The 21073-nt window shown below is 38.5% G+C and overlaps 2 protein-coding genes across 2 annotated transcripts; both read left to right on the forward strand.

The window, feature by feature from the left end:
• Positions 1 to 4070: 4070 nt before the first annotated feature.
• On the forward strand, positions 4071 to 9964 carry LOC137182556 (uncharacterized). The gene is made up of 7 exons (XM_067588849.1): positions 4071 to 4393; positions 5285 to 5386; positions 6732 to 6800; positions 6888 to 6989; positions 7098 to 7443; positions 7528 to 7810; positions 8450 to 9964. The coding sequence occupies exons 1-7, from the start codon at positions 4173 to 4175 to the stop codon at positions 8629 to 8631; spliced, it is 1305 nt and encodes a 434-aa protein (XP_067444950.1). The 5' UTR covers positions 4071 to 4172; the 3' UTR covers positions 8632 to 9964.
• Positions 9965 to 12830: 2866 nt separating this feature from the next.
• On the forward strand, positions 12831 to 21048 carry lcat (lecithin-cholesterol acyltransferase). The gene is made up of 8 exons (XM_067588851.1): positions 12831 to 13103; positions 13176 to 13381; positions 15802 to 15958; positions 16389 to 16504; positions 16724 to 16819; positions 18289 to 18513; positions 18595 to 18790; positions 19747 to 21048. Exons 2-8 carry the CDS (start codon positions 13231 to 13233, stop codon positions 20108 to 20110), a joined length of 1305 nt encoding a protein of 434 aa, XP_067444952.1. The 5' UTR covers positions 12831 to 13103; positions 13176 to 13230; the 3' UTR covers positions 20111 to 21048.
• The last annotated feature ends 25 nt before the right edge of the window (positions 21049 to 21073 follow it).

A 21073-nucleotide genomic window follows, 5' to 3' on the forward strand; every position in this document is an offset into this window, starting at 1 on the left:
ACTTTGGAAAAGTGACTCAAACGTTAAACACCCTCTAAATGATACAAAAACGATTTTCTCTGTCACACACTCAGACGTGCATGAAAGTAATGAGAAGTGAGTTTTTCTGTCACACACTCAGTCACAACACGCGGTCTGTCAGCCTGGCTGCAAAAACGCATAGAGGGCTTTTAATTTGAAATGACGGATACAGGAATTGAGACTGTGTAATTGTTCAATAATTTAATGTGTTGTGTTTAAAAATAAAAATATCTCATTGTGGCAGACACTACACAGAGACGTAATTCACCACAGACTGTTATATTGTAATATTCACCACACACTGATGTTGTGTTATGGGGGGTAGTGCCCTTTAAAGTCTCCCTCCACTCAAAATTATGTTGTTCCTACAGTTAGATGTTTGAACTTCACTGTGCAGATTGATGTATGTGCAGAGTTTGACACTAAAAGGTTGTTTTTACATTCATTTCCTGAAAGTGGAAAATTTCTCTGTAACGTTGCTCATTGAAAATCCAATTTTAAGGAGTGGGCCTACAAGCATGATTTGTGACATCACCAATAGTTTAGAGCCAATCCTGGTCCAATATTCCCCTTACACAAGTGTGATATTGAGATTTGAGATGCCATTTTAGGGATTTTAACATGGTAATTATACTTTTTTTTTTGAGGAAAAACCAAATCAGACAGATATTATTGTTCCAAGCAGAGTATTTTTATATGTCTTAATACATGTCTGGAGGGTCACAGAGGTGACGCATGTTACTATGAGACAATGTAAATATGTCTGTGTTGTCAGTTCAGATGTGAAGTAGACAATAAACGACACTTATGTGTGCTGTCAAGAGAGGTAAGTCACAATCTTTTGTATCCCAGCGATTCCCACATGATCATAATAAATGTGTTGTGTTTATATTACTTTTACAAATAAAAACATCTGACACATCTAAAATAACAAATTTTAAATCATATTTTTTGCCAAGACGGCTAGTCAATTTGAGTAATGTCATTGTGTATTCTACGTAATGACACAGTTTTATGTCATCATTACATAATGATGTCATCACGCAATGACATCACAACGACTTTTAGCAACTTTTAGGAACAAATCGACCTTCCTGTAGCAACTTCCCCTGAAAATTAGTTGGCAACCCTGCTGTTATTTATATTTTGTTATATAGTCCAATACTCTGCAGGTATTCCAGCAGTTTATTCATTTTAATCCAGTTATCCAGGTTGAGTAAAGTACGCAGAGTAAAAACAGCTTCTCCAGCCGCTCCCAGGTCTTTGAACAGCTTCCTCCTTTGAAGTTAGTGATTCTTGCACTGGGTGAGGATGTGTCTTACTGTCTCTGAGTCTCCACACTCACATTTGCTGTCCGTGTGTTTCCCAGTCAGAGCCAGCCCACTCCTGAGCCCACAATGGCCGAGTCTCAACCTGCGTATGACTACTGAATCTTTTCTTTTTTCACTGTTTTCTGTATTGTAAAGTAAGACCTCCCCTTCTTTTCTTTTTCCATGTGCTCTGCCACATTTCTTTTACTGACTTGTTTATGATTGAAGAGTATTCTGACAGTCTGTATTGTAGGGCTTTATCTACTCTATCCTTATGAGCAGGGTTCTCTCCCATGTTATCTGCTTCCTCGTTGCCCTCTCATACACCCATGTGAGCTAATGCCCAAATATAAAACCCACCTCACACCCTGCTTTGTGAATTCTGTATAATGTTTGATAAATCTCTGTCTGTTTATCAGGTCTGGACTTGGATTTGTTTCTCTTATTGTATTTAAAGCTGCTGCTGAATCACTGCATATGACTGAGTTGTCTTGTTTATTGTCCTCTACCCACCAAAGTGCCCATAATATAACCAGAATCTCTGCTGTGAATACTGACATCTGATTTTGAGCGTTTCATATCTCTTTTGTGGCTTTAGCGCCCTCTTCTTGTCGCTTGGCAAAACTTCCAGCTTCCATTTACACCCATTTTAGTGGTGTTTTCCCACCACTCGCTTCACTTTAATCAAGCCAGTCTTTGTCAGATATCCTACCATATTACCCACAGTGCTGTTACCATGTTGTGGATCCTCTGATCCATTGTATAGCCTACCTGTAGTTAAAGAGCAACTTGCAGGTTGGCAACCCCAATGAACTAATGTGTGGCAAAATGATACAGAAACAGGATTTTCAAAAAAACAAACAAAACCTCTATATACAAACTACAGTGATATCTAGACGACATTTATAATTTTTGCAGACATAAGCCCACTGCCTGTCTAATTTCAACCTGAGTGGAAGTCTAATCAAGCAACTGAAAACACCAGTGCAGGTGTACATTGCTTTTAAAGGCAATCCATGTATCACAATTAACCACTAAAAAATGAATAATTATGGATGACAGTTGAGGTATGAACATAGGCCCCTCTTGTATTGTAAATATAAGAGTACGTGGAAAAGAAACATTCCCAGCTGATAGAAAAGATGTAGAATGGATGTAGGTACAGAACGGATGGGAAATACAACATAAGAAAATTATGTTTTAGAAAGATCAAAAGAAAGAGAAAATAGGTGATATAAAACATGCACCAGTAAACTGAGAAGTTGAGACAGTTTGACTTTCAACACAGGAAGATCATTTCCATCGGTCAATTAATCAATATGTGGGTTAATCAATCTCTCTGTCTGCTGGCTACAGAAAAAAATTTAAAAATAGATTAAAAGTTTTAATTTAGCCTATCATGCAATAGGTACCCTACCTTTGTGTTCAACAGGCCCTGCAGACCCACTAAATGGCTAAAAATTAGGGTATTACAGTAAAAGTACCTCATTTTGTTGTGGTGGTGTGATGAAATTCCAGGTAAAAAGACAGAATATGACGCAATGCCCTACTTAAAGTGGGTAAACATGTACCATAAGTTCATGTTCTGTAGTAACCTCATGTGGAGGAGGTTGACTGTTATTTACATGGCTGTGTAAACACAACAGATGTATGTTCAATGTATTTTCTGTCACCAGCCTCATGAAACATCCAGTAGTACGTCACCAAACTAACCAGTTATGAAAAGTTCAAATTAAAGGATCAGTTCACCTGCTGTGCTAATGAAACATGTAGAGCTCTTGCCAAATGTGTATTTGTATAACTTCATGTGATAAATCAATCTATTTTATAATTGCAAAGTATTATTAAGCAGTTATTTCCACAAAAAAGGGAGAAAAAAAATATCGAGAGTTTACCAGAAAGTTCTCAGGGTAAAGTGAAACATAAATAATGATATTTAGCTGCGGATTCTCTGTTTTTTCACTACTTTAAAGATGTGAAAAAATGTTAGACATTGTAGCAAAAGCCTTAATGCTGTTTAAACCCACTTTCAGATTTGTGAAACCTTTATTTCGCTTATGAAAAACAGAAAAAGGAAGATTTCATTGATATTTCTCCTTCCAGACCACATTAGAATAAATTTGAAAAAACACTGTGATGTTACTAAGACTTTTCAAATCTGGACTAGATTAACAAAGAGAAAGAAATGCATAATCAAAATTGTAAGTTGTGCCCTCACCTCCAAACTTTCCCTTTACCATTAAAAAGGAAGAGATTATAATCAGAATTAGAACAGATACATCACTCTCTGTTTCACCGAAAGCTGAAGAAACTCATTTTAAAATTATAAATGATATTTATCCTTGTAATGAGTTTCTGAGACATTGATTCAACACTCAAAAAAACAACTGTAGATTTTATGATTCTGATATCAAAACTTTAGAACATTTGTTCTTTGCTTGAAATTAAAGCACTAGATCCTTTTGGGAATCATTTCATGGAATATCTGAAAAGGACTTTCAATCATACAAATTAGAATATAATTATATTTGTGCTAAGAGTTATAATGCAGGACAATAAACGGAAATGATGTACAAGAGCTTGAATATTATGGCTAAACAATTTACCCACAGGAAAGGATAGGAAAAGTAAATCAGGACACTGTAGGAGGTGATTAACTCCAGAAGATGGCAGTAATGTGACAATATGGATGCCAATTGCCGTTAAACATCCAAGAAGAAGAAGAAGTGGGTCGCGCGACCGCACCGGAAGACGACGAAGAAGAAAGAAGAGGAAGTGGTTGCTGTTGCTGGCTAACCATTTTGTGTTGTGAGAAGTTAGAGAACCCACATTTTTGACGAAATGGAGGATCATACTTATTATTTAGCACAAGAAAAAGCAAGGGAGCGTGAGTTCTTGTCTTCGTCCAAAAAGCGAAAACATGAGGAAGCAAAGCGAAGTCGGGACAGGCGACGGCAGAGAACAAGGATAAACATCGGTGTGGCCTTCGGCAAATGGAAATCACTGATGAGGGACAAATGTTTTCAGAGTGACGCCGAAGTTGCCTGTTTTCTGCTGGACATGTAATTTAGCCTCCCCAATCTAAGTGCAATGTGTTGTTTGATAGCTTTAGCTAGAACACTGTCATGGCCATAGTTACCAACACAAGTAACCTTTCCCCTGTGTCAATGTTGAAAAATAACCAAGTGCTACCAGGATTGCAATTTTACATTATGCGCCATAATTTTCTTATTTGGACCCAAAAGCCCTGGTGACACTACCGAGATCAGCCCACAGCTGCTGAAAATGATTGCCAATAAAAGTGTAACGTTAAACAAAAAAGCTTTGGAGCTCATGTCGGCCAACAACTAGCCAAACTTCACAATTTACAGTCCTGGAAAATTTGTATTTATGCTCATTGCAAATTATTACATCAAAACCCAGTGCACTGCCTATCAAAAGTGACATATTGTTTACTTGCTCCATGTGTGTGCAAAGGGGTGCAATGTAGTTTTTCATTACTTTTTCTACTGTGCACATAGATGGGATCTGATGATGGTGAATGATTGCCAAAGGCTGCATAGTGTGCCCACAGGCTCCATTAATGGATTGAAGTAGTACTTTGTGTTCAGACTCTGTCCTAGTTTTGGCACTTTGTTCATCCAAGTGAACAAAATGGAGAGGACCCATGGGCCTCTGTAAGGCTGATGTACTCGGTTGTATTTAATTTACTCTGGCATAGTAACATTCACAATGTTACAGACATTTGCATAGAGTTTCCAGGTTGTTACCATTCATGTCCAAGATCTTGCTTGTAGTTGACCTGAGTTGTAGTTGTCGAGCTGTTCCTGATTTATTTTGGTATGTTTGTCCAGGCGAACCAACCCTCCCAGCACCTTAGGATGTAACAGAATGTATTATAGGGGTATGTGACTGTGTCACTTATTTACTTGATGTTGCTGTTGTTTCTCCAGCTATGAGAGAGGTCCCGCAACATCAGCTCCCACAAAGGGAAAACCTTTTCAAGTCACAGCTCCAGCAGCTTCTAGCATCGGTGCTTCTAATGGGACAGACAGGCAAGTCATCACATTGAAATCATTGTGCTGTCCTAATGTGTTTGATTACAAACAAAAAAGTTGCTGATTAATGGGTTTTTATTTCTAAGTTTTTGTTTACTGTCGCATGCTCTGGTTATTAACAGATGAGCATCTGAATGTCATTGCAGAAGCCTTGAACAAAGACTCTGTTTACGCCTGCGTCCTGAGTGACCACTCATGATCAGATCTCACTTCCCCGCTAACTTCATTGATTATTTAAATCTCCAGACATGCTGACAGGATCAGTCAGGATCTAATGTTAATTAATGTTCTTTGTTCTTCTACACATCCAATAGATCAGCTGTTACACACACAGTCCAGGTTCATACTGTTTGGAGTAAAGCAGTCGTCCTCCTGATAAATCTTGAACTCATGATGTCGAGCAGCGCAGCAAAACTAAAAACTGTAGTTATCAGTTTGACAGGACAGAGGAAACTATCCAGCTACGTTTAGCTTCTGAGATATTTTTTTAGACCAACAAGCTAAAAAAAACAAGTTATTTGCTGGTTTTGGTTTAATTTCTATTCCAATTGTCAATTTGAAGAAGAAAACCAGTTAGGTGAACGGAAAAACAGGAAAAACTGGGAGGGGGATTACATTTTTAATCCACATGAAAAACAAAATAATGCATTTGTTATCAAACAAGTTGAGCACAGGTTTGGACCAGGAGGCAGCGATGTAATTCCCTGCCTAGTCCGCAGGAAAATAGAGGACGTCAGTTGAGTAGGACGCGTTGTGTTTACACTACTAAAAGAATGTGATCACACACGGCTCAGACCACCTCTGAATGTGGTCTGAGTGATCGGATCCTCAATGCATCCTCAATGCGTCTTGGGTGCATTCACACCTGTATTTAGAGCTGTCCACTTGTGATCGGATCAACCAAGACGCATGTTAATGCCGGGTGTAAACAAGGCCGTCAACTGTCATAACTTCTCTGCTCTACATGTCTTGTGTTTTGTATTAGGGCTGGGCGACATAGCTGAAAAATCTATCAGGACAAAATGTTTCATTTCAGTCGATATCAATAATTATTATTAATACCAGGAGAAAAAAGGTTGAATTGATCAAAAAGCTGTTTCTGAGCCAGGGAGGGAGCACGCTTGGGGTTTGTTCATGCAACCAAACTTTACATATTCTTAATGTGCTTTCATGGCCGTTTGCATTTAATGCATTTAAGTGAAACTATTCTATTGAACAATTGTCTTATTGCTATGGACGAAGTGTCTTTCACTGGTACATATTTTATCCTTTTATCGCTCAGGCCTATTTTGTTTATACTGTATTCATAATTTGTATATTTTCAATGTGTTTATTTCTACAGCTTACATGACATGAGCAATATTGAGGAGGACATGGAGGAAAATGTTTTCAGTGACCCCATGAACAGTGTGTGAGTGGTACTTCCTAATGACATTTATTACTATTTAATGTTCTTTTGATAGAAATCATCGTTTTCTGAATATCTCCTTCTTTACAGAATCGACTGGGCAGATGAAGGTTCCCCTTACTATCATGAAAAAGACGATGGAGAGACAGATGACAGCTCTGATGAAGACTATCTCGCTCCAATTCGTATACGGTGTGTTATCGGTTAGTCTTTACGCTGTTATTGTTGCGAGGTGTGTGTGTGTGTGTTTTTATTTTTAACATATTTTTACACATATACCTTCATGTTGTGCCTCAACAGAATGGGTGGAGCATTAAAGAAAGAACCATCTATTAATCAATTTCAAGTTATTGGAGTGGATGGGATCGTGCATGACCACCCTGCACATGAAGACCCTCCTGATGAGCCTCCTTCCTGTGATCAGGCACCTGTTTTCCCAAACCAACAGCATGTCCTTTGTGAAGATGACATCATAGGTGCCAAAGCTTCAATATTGTATGAGGACTGTTTGAGACAACTGGCTACGTTTCTGATCCTGCCTGTGGATAAATGTACAGGCCTTTTGAAGACGGGCGTGATGTGCGACTGCGTTGCCCCGTTTGAGATCAACATCACTTCCAAGGGCACAGCGACAAGTGTGGAATGGGTAAGTCTTCACAGTCAGCATATCATAAATGAATGGTCGCATAAAAAAACGCAAATGTACTTATTCTTTTTATTTGACTTTTAGGTCTGTCCCAACGGACACAGCTTGTGGAGGTGGAATTCTCAGCCTGTAATGAAGTTCGGGATGCAAGCTGGAGATTTTCTCTTGTCCACAAACATTTTGTTGTCTGGCAACAACTATGCAAAGGTCGCCCTCCTGTTCAAATATATGAACATGGGGATGGTGAACAAGAACGCATTCTTCTCCATTCAGGACACTTACTGTGTCGACACAGGGAAGGACTTCTGGGAAGAGAAGAAGACTGAGGCCCTCAGTCACCTTCAAGGGAGTGATGTTGTGGTTTTAGGTGCGTAGCTTAAACTTTACTATGTTATATAAGTACTGAAGACATTAGACAATGGCAGTGTGATTGTACGTAAGCAGCTAACTCATATTTTTTATTTTTGGATTTTTTATTATTATTTTTGCTCTGGAGTGCTGGTACAATCGTTTCATTATGAGGACGTGTTGGAAAAATCCATCCTTTCTGTACCGCCATAATCTAACCATAATCCATCATTTATCTCATTCTTTAGGTAGACAACTCTGATGTACTGTTCAACCACTTACTGATGACTTAGAAAATGTGAAACACTAACCTGTTAATAACTTTAAAGAGCTGATGACTTATCAGAAAGTCATTTAACCCTTTATTAATGATTGATAATCATTCATAATGCAGGACTGATGACTGATCAGGAAGTTTGAAACATTTAGCCCTTATTATTATTGATTCATAATAATTAACAGTCCTGCAGTTATACATGATTATCAATCATTAATAAAGGATTAGTGTGTTTATTTGCTGTGTGTTAATGTTGATGGTTTATTAATTATTTATAAAGCATTAGTGGATAATTATTAACCATTAATGCTTATAAAGGCTGCCTTGTCAGAAAGTGGTACAGCATTTTTTCTTCACCCTTTTCCCTCTTTATCCCTCCAGAGATCCCACAGCAGCATGTCTGTAAGGAGGAGGAGGAGGAGGTTCCTGCTGACCAGCAGCTCTGTAACCAGGAGAGGAACTCCAGTCTGGACCCAGAGGATCCAGAACCTCCTCAGATTAAAGAGGAACAGGAGGAACTCTGCATCACTCTGAAGGGAGAACATACTGAAACAGGAGATTGAAACCTTTACGTCGACTCCTGCTTGTGAGGAAAGTGCCAACAGTGAAGTTCAAACTCTGGACTTGAGTCCTGATGAAACTCGGAGTGCAGCAGAGAAGGATTGTCAGCATGTCAGTTAAAAGCTCTGCGGTATCAGAACCAAACCGTGACGACCAGCTCCTCTCCTCTCATGTAGCTGAGGGCTGAGATCACAAAGGAGGCAAACATGGAGACTCAGGATCCACTAGAAATGCAGAGCCAGAACCACAGAGGACAATGAAGACTACTCCATCCCATATAAGATTCAACGTAACGCTTATACAAGGAAACACTGTTTAAACGGGACACTTGTGGGAAATCTTTTGAGTATGAGTCCAAATTGCAAACACATCTGAGAGTCCACACAGCTGTATAACTGCAGCACCTGTGGGAGAGCAGCCTTACCCATGTAACACTTGTGGGAAAAGATTCTGTGAGCATGAAGCATTAAAAGTGCAGAGATTTGAGACTTGGACAATAACTTAAAGATCCACATGAGAGCACACAGACTTGAAAAGGCACATAAGAGTCTACAAGTGGCCTTGTGTTTGTGAAACGTTGGAGAGGAGTCAAACAATTGAGCTGAAACTCCTGAATAAAACACACTCTTCCAATAGCTGCATCTGTATAAATGAATGTAAAATATTCTCCATGACTAAGAGGTCACGATATCTGTAAGTTGTATGTTGTCAACATTGCTATCAAGTTTGTTTTTTTCTTCATGTTACTGTATTACACATTTCACTGTTAGCAACAGTATTACTTTGATAAAATAATGTTGCGATGTTGATGGTCAGGTGCTAATCGTTAAAGTTTCAAAAAACCAGAGTCTTTATTTATGAAGTATTTCAGAATAATCGTACTTTGAGTAGTACTTGATATTTACAAATGAAACCTCCTACAAAACTTTCCAGGAAATCAAAATTGACATTTGAGAGTGACTGACATCACTGTTTTATTTTACCATGTAAATCCCAGTAAATTTAAATTTGTCTCGGCTAAAATAACTTAACAACTGTTAGTTTCTACAAATGTTAATGATTGACCTGTTTAGATATTTTCATACACTACCTCAGTAATGTGAACGAACTGCGAGCTCTCTGATGCTAAAACAGAGAAAAGCTCCAGTGCTGCTGGCTCACTGAAGTCTTCATACTGCCAACCAGTCTTTCTGTCTACAGTGTTTTGTTTTGTTTTTTTTCAATTTTATAAGTTTTATTTATTTATTTTTCCAGTTTAACCTGAGATCAAATGGAGATGATGTACTACATGATGTAGTCAACGCATTTTATTAACAATAAAATATTTTTTCATGATGGCTTTTCAGACTCATATTCTTAACTCCACTGATTGGATGATTAGAGTAACTCAAAGTGTCATTAACCTAAGTGTTAGCGGACAAAATGTTTTGTTTCTGATCTCATGCATTTATTTTAATATTACTTTGCTTTATGAGGTGATCATATAAGAATACCAGATTCACAACAAATCCTAAAGCTACAAGCAAATTATGAGAGATGTTTTTTAGGCCATTACCTCCTTCTTAAGAAACAACATTTTTGTGTTATAGTCATGAAGTGCACAGGTCTGTAGGTCAACATGTAAAGCTGCTGTGTTACTCTGGTTGACATGTTGCTTCAAATCAATGTGTTTCCACTGCAGAAAAAGACTGAAGCTGCTACGTAGCTATGCTGATTAACCAAAAACACAGTTGTGAAAAAAAAGTATTAAAATTCTTTGTGCAGTGGATGTCAAAAACTGCACAAAGTGGATCAATTCAAGCACAAGTATCTCAAACCTTAATGTAATAAATTTTCCACTTTCAGGTATTGATGAGGGTGTAAAATATCAACCCGACACAGTAGAAAGGTCTTATATAAAGGCATTAAGCCTCTGTGCAGTTACTGCTGCTTATCTATAAGCCACAAATAACACTGAGACAACTCGTTACAACAAGCTGAATGAAAGAGGCCGCAGGAGTCCAGTGTGAGACATCTTACTGGTGATTACGCAACAATGTCTTCAGTGTTTGAGAGTTAATCAACGAGCAAAGAAATATTAGAGTTTTTATTTTGAAAATTTCTGCAAACCTTAAAGTTTTAAGGAGTGTCCAAATATGAAGGAATATTCTAACATTAGATATTTTGAATTTTTAATCCTCTCCAAAACTTAATTTCAAATATGAAAGAATATTATATTGTTATAACTATAACTATATATATATATATATATATATATATATATATATATATATATATATATATAAACTGTACAGTAAAATGATTTCAAATTTAATATGGTTTTAGTCAGGGTCATTTTAAACAGGATTACATTGATTTTTTTCAGCAAATCTTTTAAGGAAAAAGGAAAACTGCACTTTTTTGAGGTTGTTTTCAGTAAAGTACTTCAAATTATATCTATTATTTTCCTTTAATTAGACTCAGTCAAGAACATTGTGAGCAGAAATACATTGGGATTCTCTTTGGAAGGTTTTATCCCATTAGGGTTTATTTGGTGACATCACCTTTTTAACAAGACTTATTCAATATATGATGTGTGTGTTACTATTATTTTGTTTTTATCATGTATATGTAGCAGGGTTAGCTGGCCCACCTTGAAGGTTAGTCTACCTTAAGTGAGCCTGTTCAGGTTCTAGTAGGCAGCAGGTGTAGCTCATTTATGCTCCTCTATATACAGTATATACCAGTATATATAGCAGACAAAGCCACTGCCTCTCATGGGTTGTTGGTGAGTGATGATAAACAGGTGAATGTCTGTTCTGCCCCAACTGAGAACTGACTGAACCGATGACATGACTGTTAAGTGCTCACTTAATAAATGTGTCATGTGGCCTAGTACGCTGGTGTAGTGTTGTTTGCTGTGTTTGCACCTTGTACTTTATCTTTAGTTGTGTGTGTGTGTGTGTGTGTGTGTGTGTGTGTGTAATTTCACAAACCTTTTGTATTTGTTTAGAGTGGGTCTCCTGACCCCCACACCCCCGCCCAGTAGTTCTTACTTTACACGGTGCCCCTGATGTATTTTTGGCTGTTGCTCCTACTGACATTGTTTTACATGGTTTTTATTGTCTTCAACATATTGATCCTATACCTTGTTTTTAGTAATGTTAGTGTTCTGGTTTTCTCAGTATATTTAATAAACATAATTGTTGTTAACCTTGTCTCTTGTCTCTGCTATCTCCTCCGTGTTGAATGGGTTAAAATAACTGTCAGAGATGGTTAAATCCTCATCACCTGGTCACATATATGAATTGTGAGAATTCGTTCTGGTTTTCTAGAAATCTTCAACGAGTCTTCCTACATTTTTGGCCGCTACTAGCACCCTTACCGTAATAAAATGAAAAGACGCACAATAAAATCCAAATTACGGCTGGCTTGACCGCAGTTCACAGCTGGACTTTGCCAAGTGTGAAGTGAAATAGAAGGGTAACCTTTGAAGCAAATGTTTTACTCCACAATTTAAGTTTAACATCAAATTTAATGACCTTCATGTTAATTGTTTTGTTTTCCTGTAGGCCAGGGGTTAGCATTTAGGTTCAACACTGAGCCTGTTTTCAGTAGGCCTATTATATTGAGGGGCCGACATTTAACTGGCATAGTGAAAACACTACCCAATATGTTTTTAATGTCTTGTTTTTCTTTTAATTCATTCAAGAATAAAACTGATTTATAAAACAGTTGTAAGGTTGTATCTGAGTTCAGATGTCATCATTTCCATTAGTAAGCGATGACAAACATCTTCTGTTGATACTGATTTTGTTAAAAGTTAGGCTAAACATGAACATATACGAGACTAGAAATGTAATTGATAGTTTATCCTCACACAATCAACAGTGGCCTGCTTCATTCTGTTATTGATACAAATCTGTTCTGGTCAGATCGGCCAAATTATATTATCTATATCGTAAGTTTATAAGAAGTTACCAGGTCATATTTATTGGGATTTACATGGGCTCTGTGTTTACAATGTTATCTACTGTATATTTATTGTAAGATTTGATATAATCTATAAAAGAGAAAACTTCGGGGCCACATATTTTTCTTGGGGGGCCAGATCACTGCTGTTGGCCTATTGTTAATTTAAAACGAACATAAACAGTAGGGTAAGACACGTAAAGTGAGCCTATTTATTACAGCTGGATATAAATATTGATTCTTTTTTTTTTTTTTTTTTTTGTAGTATCGGGGAAATGATGTCTTCTCGTCAGTCTTCTCATGGTCAATCATTTACATTCTTTGTGTAAATAAATACGTGTAATTTGTAAAAATCGATAGGGCAAACTACACGTTTTGGCTATTTGTTCCTGTGCCTGCCTGTGTGGTGTCATCCTTATTGTAAACCAGGAGATTTCAGAGATTAAAAGAGACCAACCAACGAGAATAACTCCTAACTTGTTGCCATGCTTGGACAGGCGTGAAGCGTTTCCAAGTAGGACAGGTAATATAACAAACACGTTGGTCTGACCTCAAGTTTTCCCTCTGACCGGCCCGCCTCTCCCTCCGCCTCCAGTAGCTCTCAGACCGACACGAAGCGCTGCCCGACAGCACAGCTGGCTGAGAGAAACATGGGATCCGCAGGGCGCTTCTGCTCGGTGCTGCTGGTTGTAGTTCTGCTGGGGCTTCATCACTCCTCAGGTTTCTGGATCATCAACGTTGTCTTCCCTCCCGATGCCAAAGCCAAATTACCAAGCAACAGCACTCCACCACTCATCATAGGTAAGTGTATCTACTCATTTTAATATAGCTGTCTTTGCATGTCCAGAATTTAAAATCTGCTTGGTAACGGACCAGGAAAAGGCCCCAGGGACCCCGGAACTCCAGGGGTCCTGATAGCTCCAAGATTTAGGTGTTTTCTTTGGTTTGTTCATTTTTAATTGAAAATTAAATCTAGGCTATTTGGGAATGTACTCAAGTACAATATCAACTGATGAGGGGCTTAAGGAGAGACTTGTTTTATTTTCTTATCTTGAGGCCCTGTCTGGAAGAGGACTTCAAGTTTAAGACCATCTGTTATTTCAGTTTTGTGCGTACTTTCATCGCATATTCCTGGATTCATTTGCTTTTAATCAAATTAAAACACAGCAAACCTGCAGCCAAGTGGTATTCCAGCATCGACAAACTGTACGCATTGCACAGATAATGGGAGAAACAAGGTGTACTGGAGGTTAATAGATACTGCAGACATCTATCTATCTGACTGTCTGTCTGCGTATTGATGTCTAGGCTATCAGTGAGGCTACACACTGTACTCTGTACATTTGACCCTGAAATTTGCTGTTCTAGTGTGTCTGTACGTCTGTCCCTCTGAAATGCCATAGTATGACCCAGCTAGATAAGCAGGACACGAAGGGCCAAAATGTGATTCAGTGGTCATGCTCTGCGCTGGCCCTGCACACTTTAGCTGTGTGGGTATTATTGCCTGCTACACTGTTACAGGCATCCACAGACCAGCATTTGGCCCCTGACCCAGTTTGGGTAAGACGCAGTCTGTCCCTTTCAGGCCATGAGGTCACTTCTTGTTTCCACAGTGGTGACTGAAAATAGAGCAAGTGAGTCCAGACTGTCTCATTGATACTTACGTGGTCTTCTACTTTCCATTTCTAATAATGAGGTTTTATTGTATTATTATTCTGTACATTATAGACCATCTGTCATGAAAGCCATAACAAGTATATAGCTAATTGGCTTTAAAATGTACTTTGACAAACACTAAAAAATTTTCTATGTATAATTGATTGATCTGTCAGATGGACAGATGACTGTTCCTAATATAATTTATATTATACTAATTTTATCATCGTTAATGTTATAATCTACAACTAATATACAGCAGCCCTCAAATTACTACATACAGTAATATAAAATCGTCATGTACCTGTGACATCAAGACAGTAAAATAATGCATCAATGTGATATAGTGAAGTAAAACCATCTGCACATCCTTCTTCCTGCTGCTGATGACTCACTGTTTGCAGTCAAAAGGTCGTTGTCCAAATCTAAAAACATAGAGTCTACCGTAGAGGAGCTCCCAATGACCAGCAGTCAGTTAAGTTTTGGTTTCTGGTCTACAATATTTACTGTGACAATAATTATGACAAAAATACAATATAGTACATAACAGGACAGAAGACAAAGTTGAGGCGTATGACTGTATTTGCTACTATGACCTGGAAAGTGTAAAAGATCAGGTTCCACATGTTGTGAAGTTGAGAAATCGCCTGTCAATATTTGACGGAACACGGAGGAAATCTGTTTAGTCAAAATAAACAATTTACAACAAACTTAGAGCTATTGAAACGTCACACATTCTGTTAGATGTTGTGAAAACCAGTTTTTAATGATAAAGTGTAGCAAACTAATTAACATGTAATGGCTCTTAGCAGATATCATGTAGAATATTGACCAAAATCTTCAGATGCTGTTATGAAAGGAAGGAGTGTTTTATTTGCAAAGCTGGCCCAAGCATATTCTGGGGGTCTTTCCCATGAAATCATTCCCAACTCTCCACAACTGTGATTAACACAGTTGGGTGCAAATAAAACTGAAAAAAAACAGAACTGAATTAAGCTCCATTGTGTAATAATACTTGCTTAAAACTGCACCAACCAATATTTTATGTTAACAATAAATCAAATGACTTTGTGTAACTTGAAACTCTGCAGTTCCCCCTCAGCATATGGAGCTTTTCAGTACCTTTCACCTCTTTCCAGCTGCAGCAGGCAGCTGTTTTCAGTTTTTAGCAGTTAAAGAGCCAGATACTATTTTCAGGAATTAGCCAGAGGAGTGACTCTAAATGAATGCTAATGTTGCTCCATATCTGCTGGATGTGTTCAGAAGCAAATGTTCTACCACGGTCACCATAACTATAAGGTGATCATATTTCAATGTAGGTCATTTCACTGCCTCAAGTGGCTGAAAAAAATCAATGAATGCAGCTCTAAACATGAACAGAGGGCTTCATATTTGTTATTGGCTTGTTTTTGGGGACCCTGGTGGCCTACGTAGCCCCTTAATTCACTCATGCCTTGGCCCGGCTCTGCTAACCTATTACTGGTTTTGATCATTGACCTAGAGTATTATTTAACCTTTCGTTCCTTACCTCACACTGTGATCCACTGATGTGTTTGTGTGTCCAGTACCAGGGAACTTGGGGAACCGTCTGGAAGCTAAGATAGACAAGCCGACACTGGTCCACTGGATGTGCTACAAGAAAACTAAGCACTGGTTCCCCCTGTGGATTGACCTCAACATGTTCATGCCAATAGGTGTAGACTGCTGGATTGATAACATTAGGTAACACTGACCTACCCTTCATGTCTGTCCTCTATCTGTATTACCTGTCACCATTAAACAGCTTAATAAATACCATTGTTCTACAACTTTACCTTACTGCAGGTAGAGAATGTTTCCTGATGCTCGGGGGAAAGTTGAAGACATAGTTTATTATGCCATGTTTCCCCAGTGTTTTTCCTGTCATATTTACACTTTCCTTCCCTGTTGCGATCTCCCCTCAGATTTTAGTATTACCGTACATAATGAAAGATCTAGAATTTTGTTATTCTACTGTCTTGAATCTCTTTGTCTGGTCTAAGAAGTCGCTACAGGATCTAACAATTACACTGGGGGAACCAAAATATTTTTGTCCTGTTCCAAGTGTTATTAGAGTCACACTATGTTCATCATGTTTTTGTTCAACTAGACTGACATGAATGTGCGTGTCCAGACTTGTTTACAACAGGACGACTCGGCGGTCATCCAACTCACCAGGGGTACAGGTCCGGGTGCCAGGATTTGGGCAGACCTATCCCATTGAGTTTCTCGACCATAACAAACTGGCTGGTGAGAGAGATACATCTGTTTTGGTGGATTTATATATGCTTGGAATTTGTGGATTCTGTCATCTTTTCATGCATTACATCCCCCTGGTTTGTTTGTATAAAAAAGACCTACAGTTCCAGCATTAAATATCTTTGCAATTTGTTAACTGCTTTGTACTAATTAAAGCTAGCTTAGAGTCTGACATCTGGTACTGATTGAGTCCGTTGCTGTGTTTTGCAGGTTATTTCTACACTATGGTGCAACATTTGGTCAACGTGGGATACACCCGAAATGAGACAGTCCGAGGGGCACCGTATGATTGGAGATTAACTCCTAGTAAGTGTTAAAAACACACATGCACCCTCACATACACACTCATATTGTAACTGGTTGCTTAAAAGAGCTTTACACAGTGTATCTTGCACAGTTGTAACACACCTCACCATTGGAATACAAGCAGTTTATCTTGATAGAATATGGAAATAAAAAGGTTCGATACTGTGCACGTGTTGGTTGGGAAAAGTACATGAGACGGTAAAGGAGCCTTCAGACCAATTCAGCTTGACATTTTTAAGTAATAATATCCAATCTTTTCCCTGATGAGATAAACAAAAATAATAATAAAGCCGAAAATCAGAAGAGAAACAGGAAAATGATGTGACTTGTAAAGACTTTATTCAAGACTGATCCACTAATCAATATTTTTACATTAAGGCTGCATTCACTGAAATTATTGGGCCATTTGAGGGCAGCAGTGCCACATGTACACACATTATTAACAAAATATTACCATATGAAGTTGTTATGGCAAATATGTGAGCAAACACTCACCTATTTTTCAGCATTTACACATGGAACAAAATAAGCATGTTTGTGTTCATTTAGAGTTGTGTTTTTGGCCATCAGACTGCTGTAAAGTCCAATATTGACTCTTTGTCTAGCTCTGTTTTTGTCTGCACCAACTCATAAAGGAAAATATCTGGCTCTTCAGCTATTAAACGCTCCACTGCCTTAACCAGCCAGTGGCTAACTTTGTCTGTGTACTGTTTGGTGCTGTGACAGAAGTATTTGTCAGAGCTTTTTTGTTTAAAACAGCTGCAACTGAGACTGAGGCTGTAAATTAAAACAATGTGCTGAAAGATACTAAAACACTCTGTAGAGCTGAGGGGAACTGCAGAGTCGGGTGATAATTCTGTGAGTTTGTCATGAGTGACACTTTTCACATTGTGCATAATTATTTGATCCAATGTTAATATACAAGTATTTGTAATGCAGCTTTAGCAACAATTGAAACAAGTACATATAATTTGAAAGGTGTCACTCTGCAGCTCTACTGAGTTTTTTAAGCCTCTTTTAGCTCATTTTTTAGCCACTAATTGGTGAAGAAAATCAAAAATCTAGCAGCTAAAGACTAAGATATTTCTCTTAGGAGCTGGCGGACACCAAAGCAAAGCTAAGTGGAGAGTGAATAATGGACTTATATTTTTCAGAGGGCCAGACACATGACTCCAAGTCATTACTAATATTGCTTTTTGTCTGGTAGATGTGTAAATACGCATCTTTTTTATTGTATGTTGGCCACAACAACAACAACTGTATAAGGCATGCTAGAGCTGTGTGTCCGTTAGCTTGTTGTATTTGTGAAGTTTTGATTTAGCCAGGCCAAATGCTGTATCATTATTTATACTGATGATGATAATGAGGATCATGACTAATGACGATACAGTATATTATATATGTACACAAATGGAGATCTCATGTCCTTACTTCACCCTCCAACCCTCTTTTCCTCCCTCGTCCAACAGATGAGAATGAAGAGTATCTCATAAGGTTGCAGGACCTGGTGGAAGAGATGTATGATCAGTACCAGCAGCCTGTTTACCTGCTGGGACACAGCATGGGCTGCCACTACGTCCTTTACTTCCTCAACCACCAGCCTCAGGCCTGGAAGGACAAGTACATCAGGGGCTTCATTTCCCTGGCAGCGCCATGGGGGGGCGCTGTTAAAGCATTGCGAGTCATGGCGTCAGGTAATGGAAAAGTACTTAGAGTGGAATATAATACAATACAGTACAACAGAAGAAGTTACTAACTGGATCTTGCTTTTGTAGGTGAAAATGACGGCATTCCAATGATTTCCAACATCAAGATCCGCGAGGAGCAGAGGATGACAACAACTAATCCCTGGATGGTGCCATCTGAGGAGGCCTGGTCGAAGGACCACGTCTTCATCTCCACACCATCCTTCAACTACACCCACCAGGACTACCAGCGCTTCTTTACAGACATCAATTTTGAGGATGGCTGGTAACTAACAACCCTAAAGGACAGGTTCACAATTTTTAAAATTTACCTTAAAGCAACAGTCAGGTGCCCATATGAATACTAAAACAGGTTTTGCTCGCTGTAATTATTCCTCCTGTTCAAGCTGGCCATACTGTTAATACTGGTCAGTGTATTCTGGGTCATCTCATGCTGTATTCTGATTGGTCTTTCAGCAGTCACATTGTGAGAATTTGGTCTTAAATTTCTGACACTGTCAGAATTTTGCCTCAGACTCTCTTTGGTTGCCAAAGCTCCACATTGGGTGTCGGTGCTCGTGTCTCACAGTGCACTCCAGGACACTGTTTTGCATTGACGACCAAAGATTTTACCACGTTTATCTTGCACAATGACATAGCGTAAAGGGGCTTTAAGACAGACTTGAAAAATTGTGAACCTATCCTTTAATGTTATCACACAAGCTTAAGTTTAACAGAAAAACTCCTGAATCATTCTAACTCAAATTTATTATGTGTCAAATGTATTATGAAAGAAAATCAGCCAGTGCTTTTTGAGCTCTGCTGAACAGTGAGTATAAAGTAGCAGTGGTAATCTATGATCAGTTTTACTTGATCAAACAAGAACCTGGTCAATATGTAAATGAGGGCTGTAGGAGCAGATAAGTGTGCAGTCTCTAATTTTTGTATCCACCCACCATGGTAGGTAGTGTACAGGACATTATTTCATTGTGGTTGTAGACATGTTTTTGTGAGGAATAACAGTTTTAAAGCATTTTATTTTTTAGAATATCTTTTAAATTTTGCTGATGCCTCGTAGTTTTGTTCATAGAAAGATAAGAAAATCCTGGCGTGTCTTTTCTTGATACTACCACCTGGATTCGCCAAATCCAGAAATGTTCAAATCCATCACACCGGACTTTAAAGTCTCGGTCCCAGTACCACTCCACTTTCATAAACCCCTTGTCCTCTTGTTGGTTTCAGGCACATGTGGGAAGACACTAGGAATCTGACCGGTGATCTCCAGCACCCTGGTGTTGAGGTGTGGTGTATGTACGGAGTAGGACTGCCAACTGTGGTAACGTACATTTACGACGAGGAGTATCCCAACGCAGACCCAGTGGACTTCGTTTACGCTGACGGGGATGACACAGTGGACAGCTTTAGCATGGGTCTTTGCAAACGTTGGGTGGGGCAGCAGGAGAAGCCCGTCCACGTAACAGAGTTCAGAGGGTTGCCCCACCTGGATATTGTGTTCCACGAAAAGGTGCTCAACCAAATCCAGCATATCCTGGAGGGCATATCAGACACACCCAATGTGATTGATGTCAGATCTGGAACTAAATAGTAGTATTTAAGAGCTTAAAAAACACGCGGAGTGCTGTATTTTTTTTTTTTACATAGTTGACTTTTGAGTCTGTTCAAGTGTCAAGCAGAAAATTGCACATACATAGCTTCAACGTGTGAAACCTGAGGTTTGGTCCAGATTTAACAAGCACCCAATCTGGACTAGCAAGTAATCTAACCCTGACCCCCCAGCCCATAAACATGACCGTCTTATCTGAAGTAAAGGCTGAAGTATGAGTTTGACCCTGACCTGCTTTTTTCTGATTTCAAGCTGAGATTTTTGTAATACATCGATGTGTTTTGATGCATTTCCCATATGGTGATGATGATGGGATTTATGGTGTTCATGGTATTCATAATAATAACAGTAATTAAACATACTAATAGGGATTCTAATAATCAGTGTATTGTTTTATCATTACCTATAAAGGAAACTTTGAATCCTGTTTCATTAGATCTTTACAAACTATACACAATTCTACTTTGTTGACTTTTCATGGCATTCGTCATGTCAGCATTATTTTTAAAACTTGAGTGAAAAAACATGAATAAAAGAACTTTTGAGTGAACTTTTGTAGCCACACACACACACACACACACACACACACACACACACACACACACACACACACACACACACACACACACACACATCCCATAAGACATATTTCATTTTGGGTGTGTGACTTTAATGGATACTTAAATTATAGGGACCTCATCAGCAGCCTGTTTTTATAATGTATGATGTCGGTATAATACTTCTATTAGGAGTTTAAATATTTTTTGGTATCTGTATAAATCTTTTTGACCAGTTATTCTTCTTCTTTGAGTACATACGGTATACTGTAGCTCGTACATGCACATAAAAACTGATAATATGGAATGATAAGGATATTTATACTGTTGTGCCAAATTCATGTGAATGCTTCCACTTAATAAAGCATTTAATATAAGAAAAAAGTCA

This window comes from Thunnus thynnus, chromosome 5, assembly GCF_963924715.1.
Source record: "Thunnus thynnus chromosome 5, fThuThy2.1, whole genome shotgun sequence".
Taxonomy (NCBI): domain Eukaryota; kingdom Metazoa; phylum Chordata; class Actinopteri; order Scombriformes; family Scombridae; genus Thunnus; species Thunnus thynnus.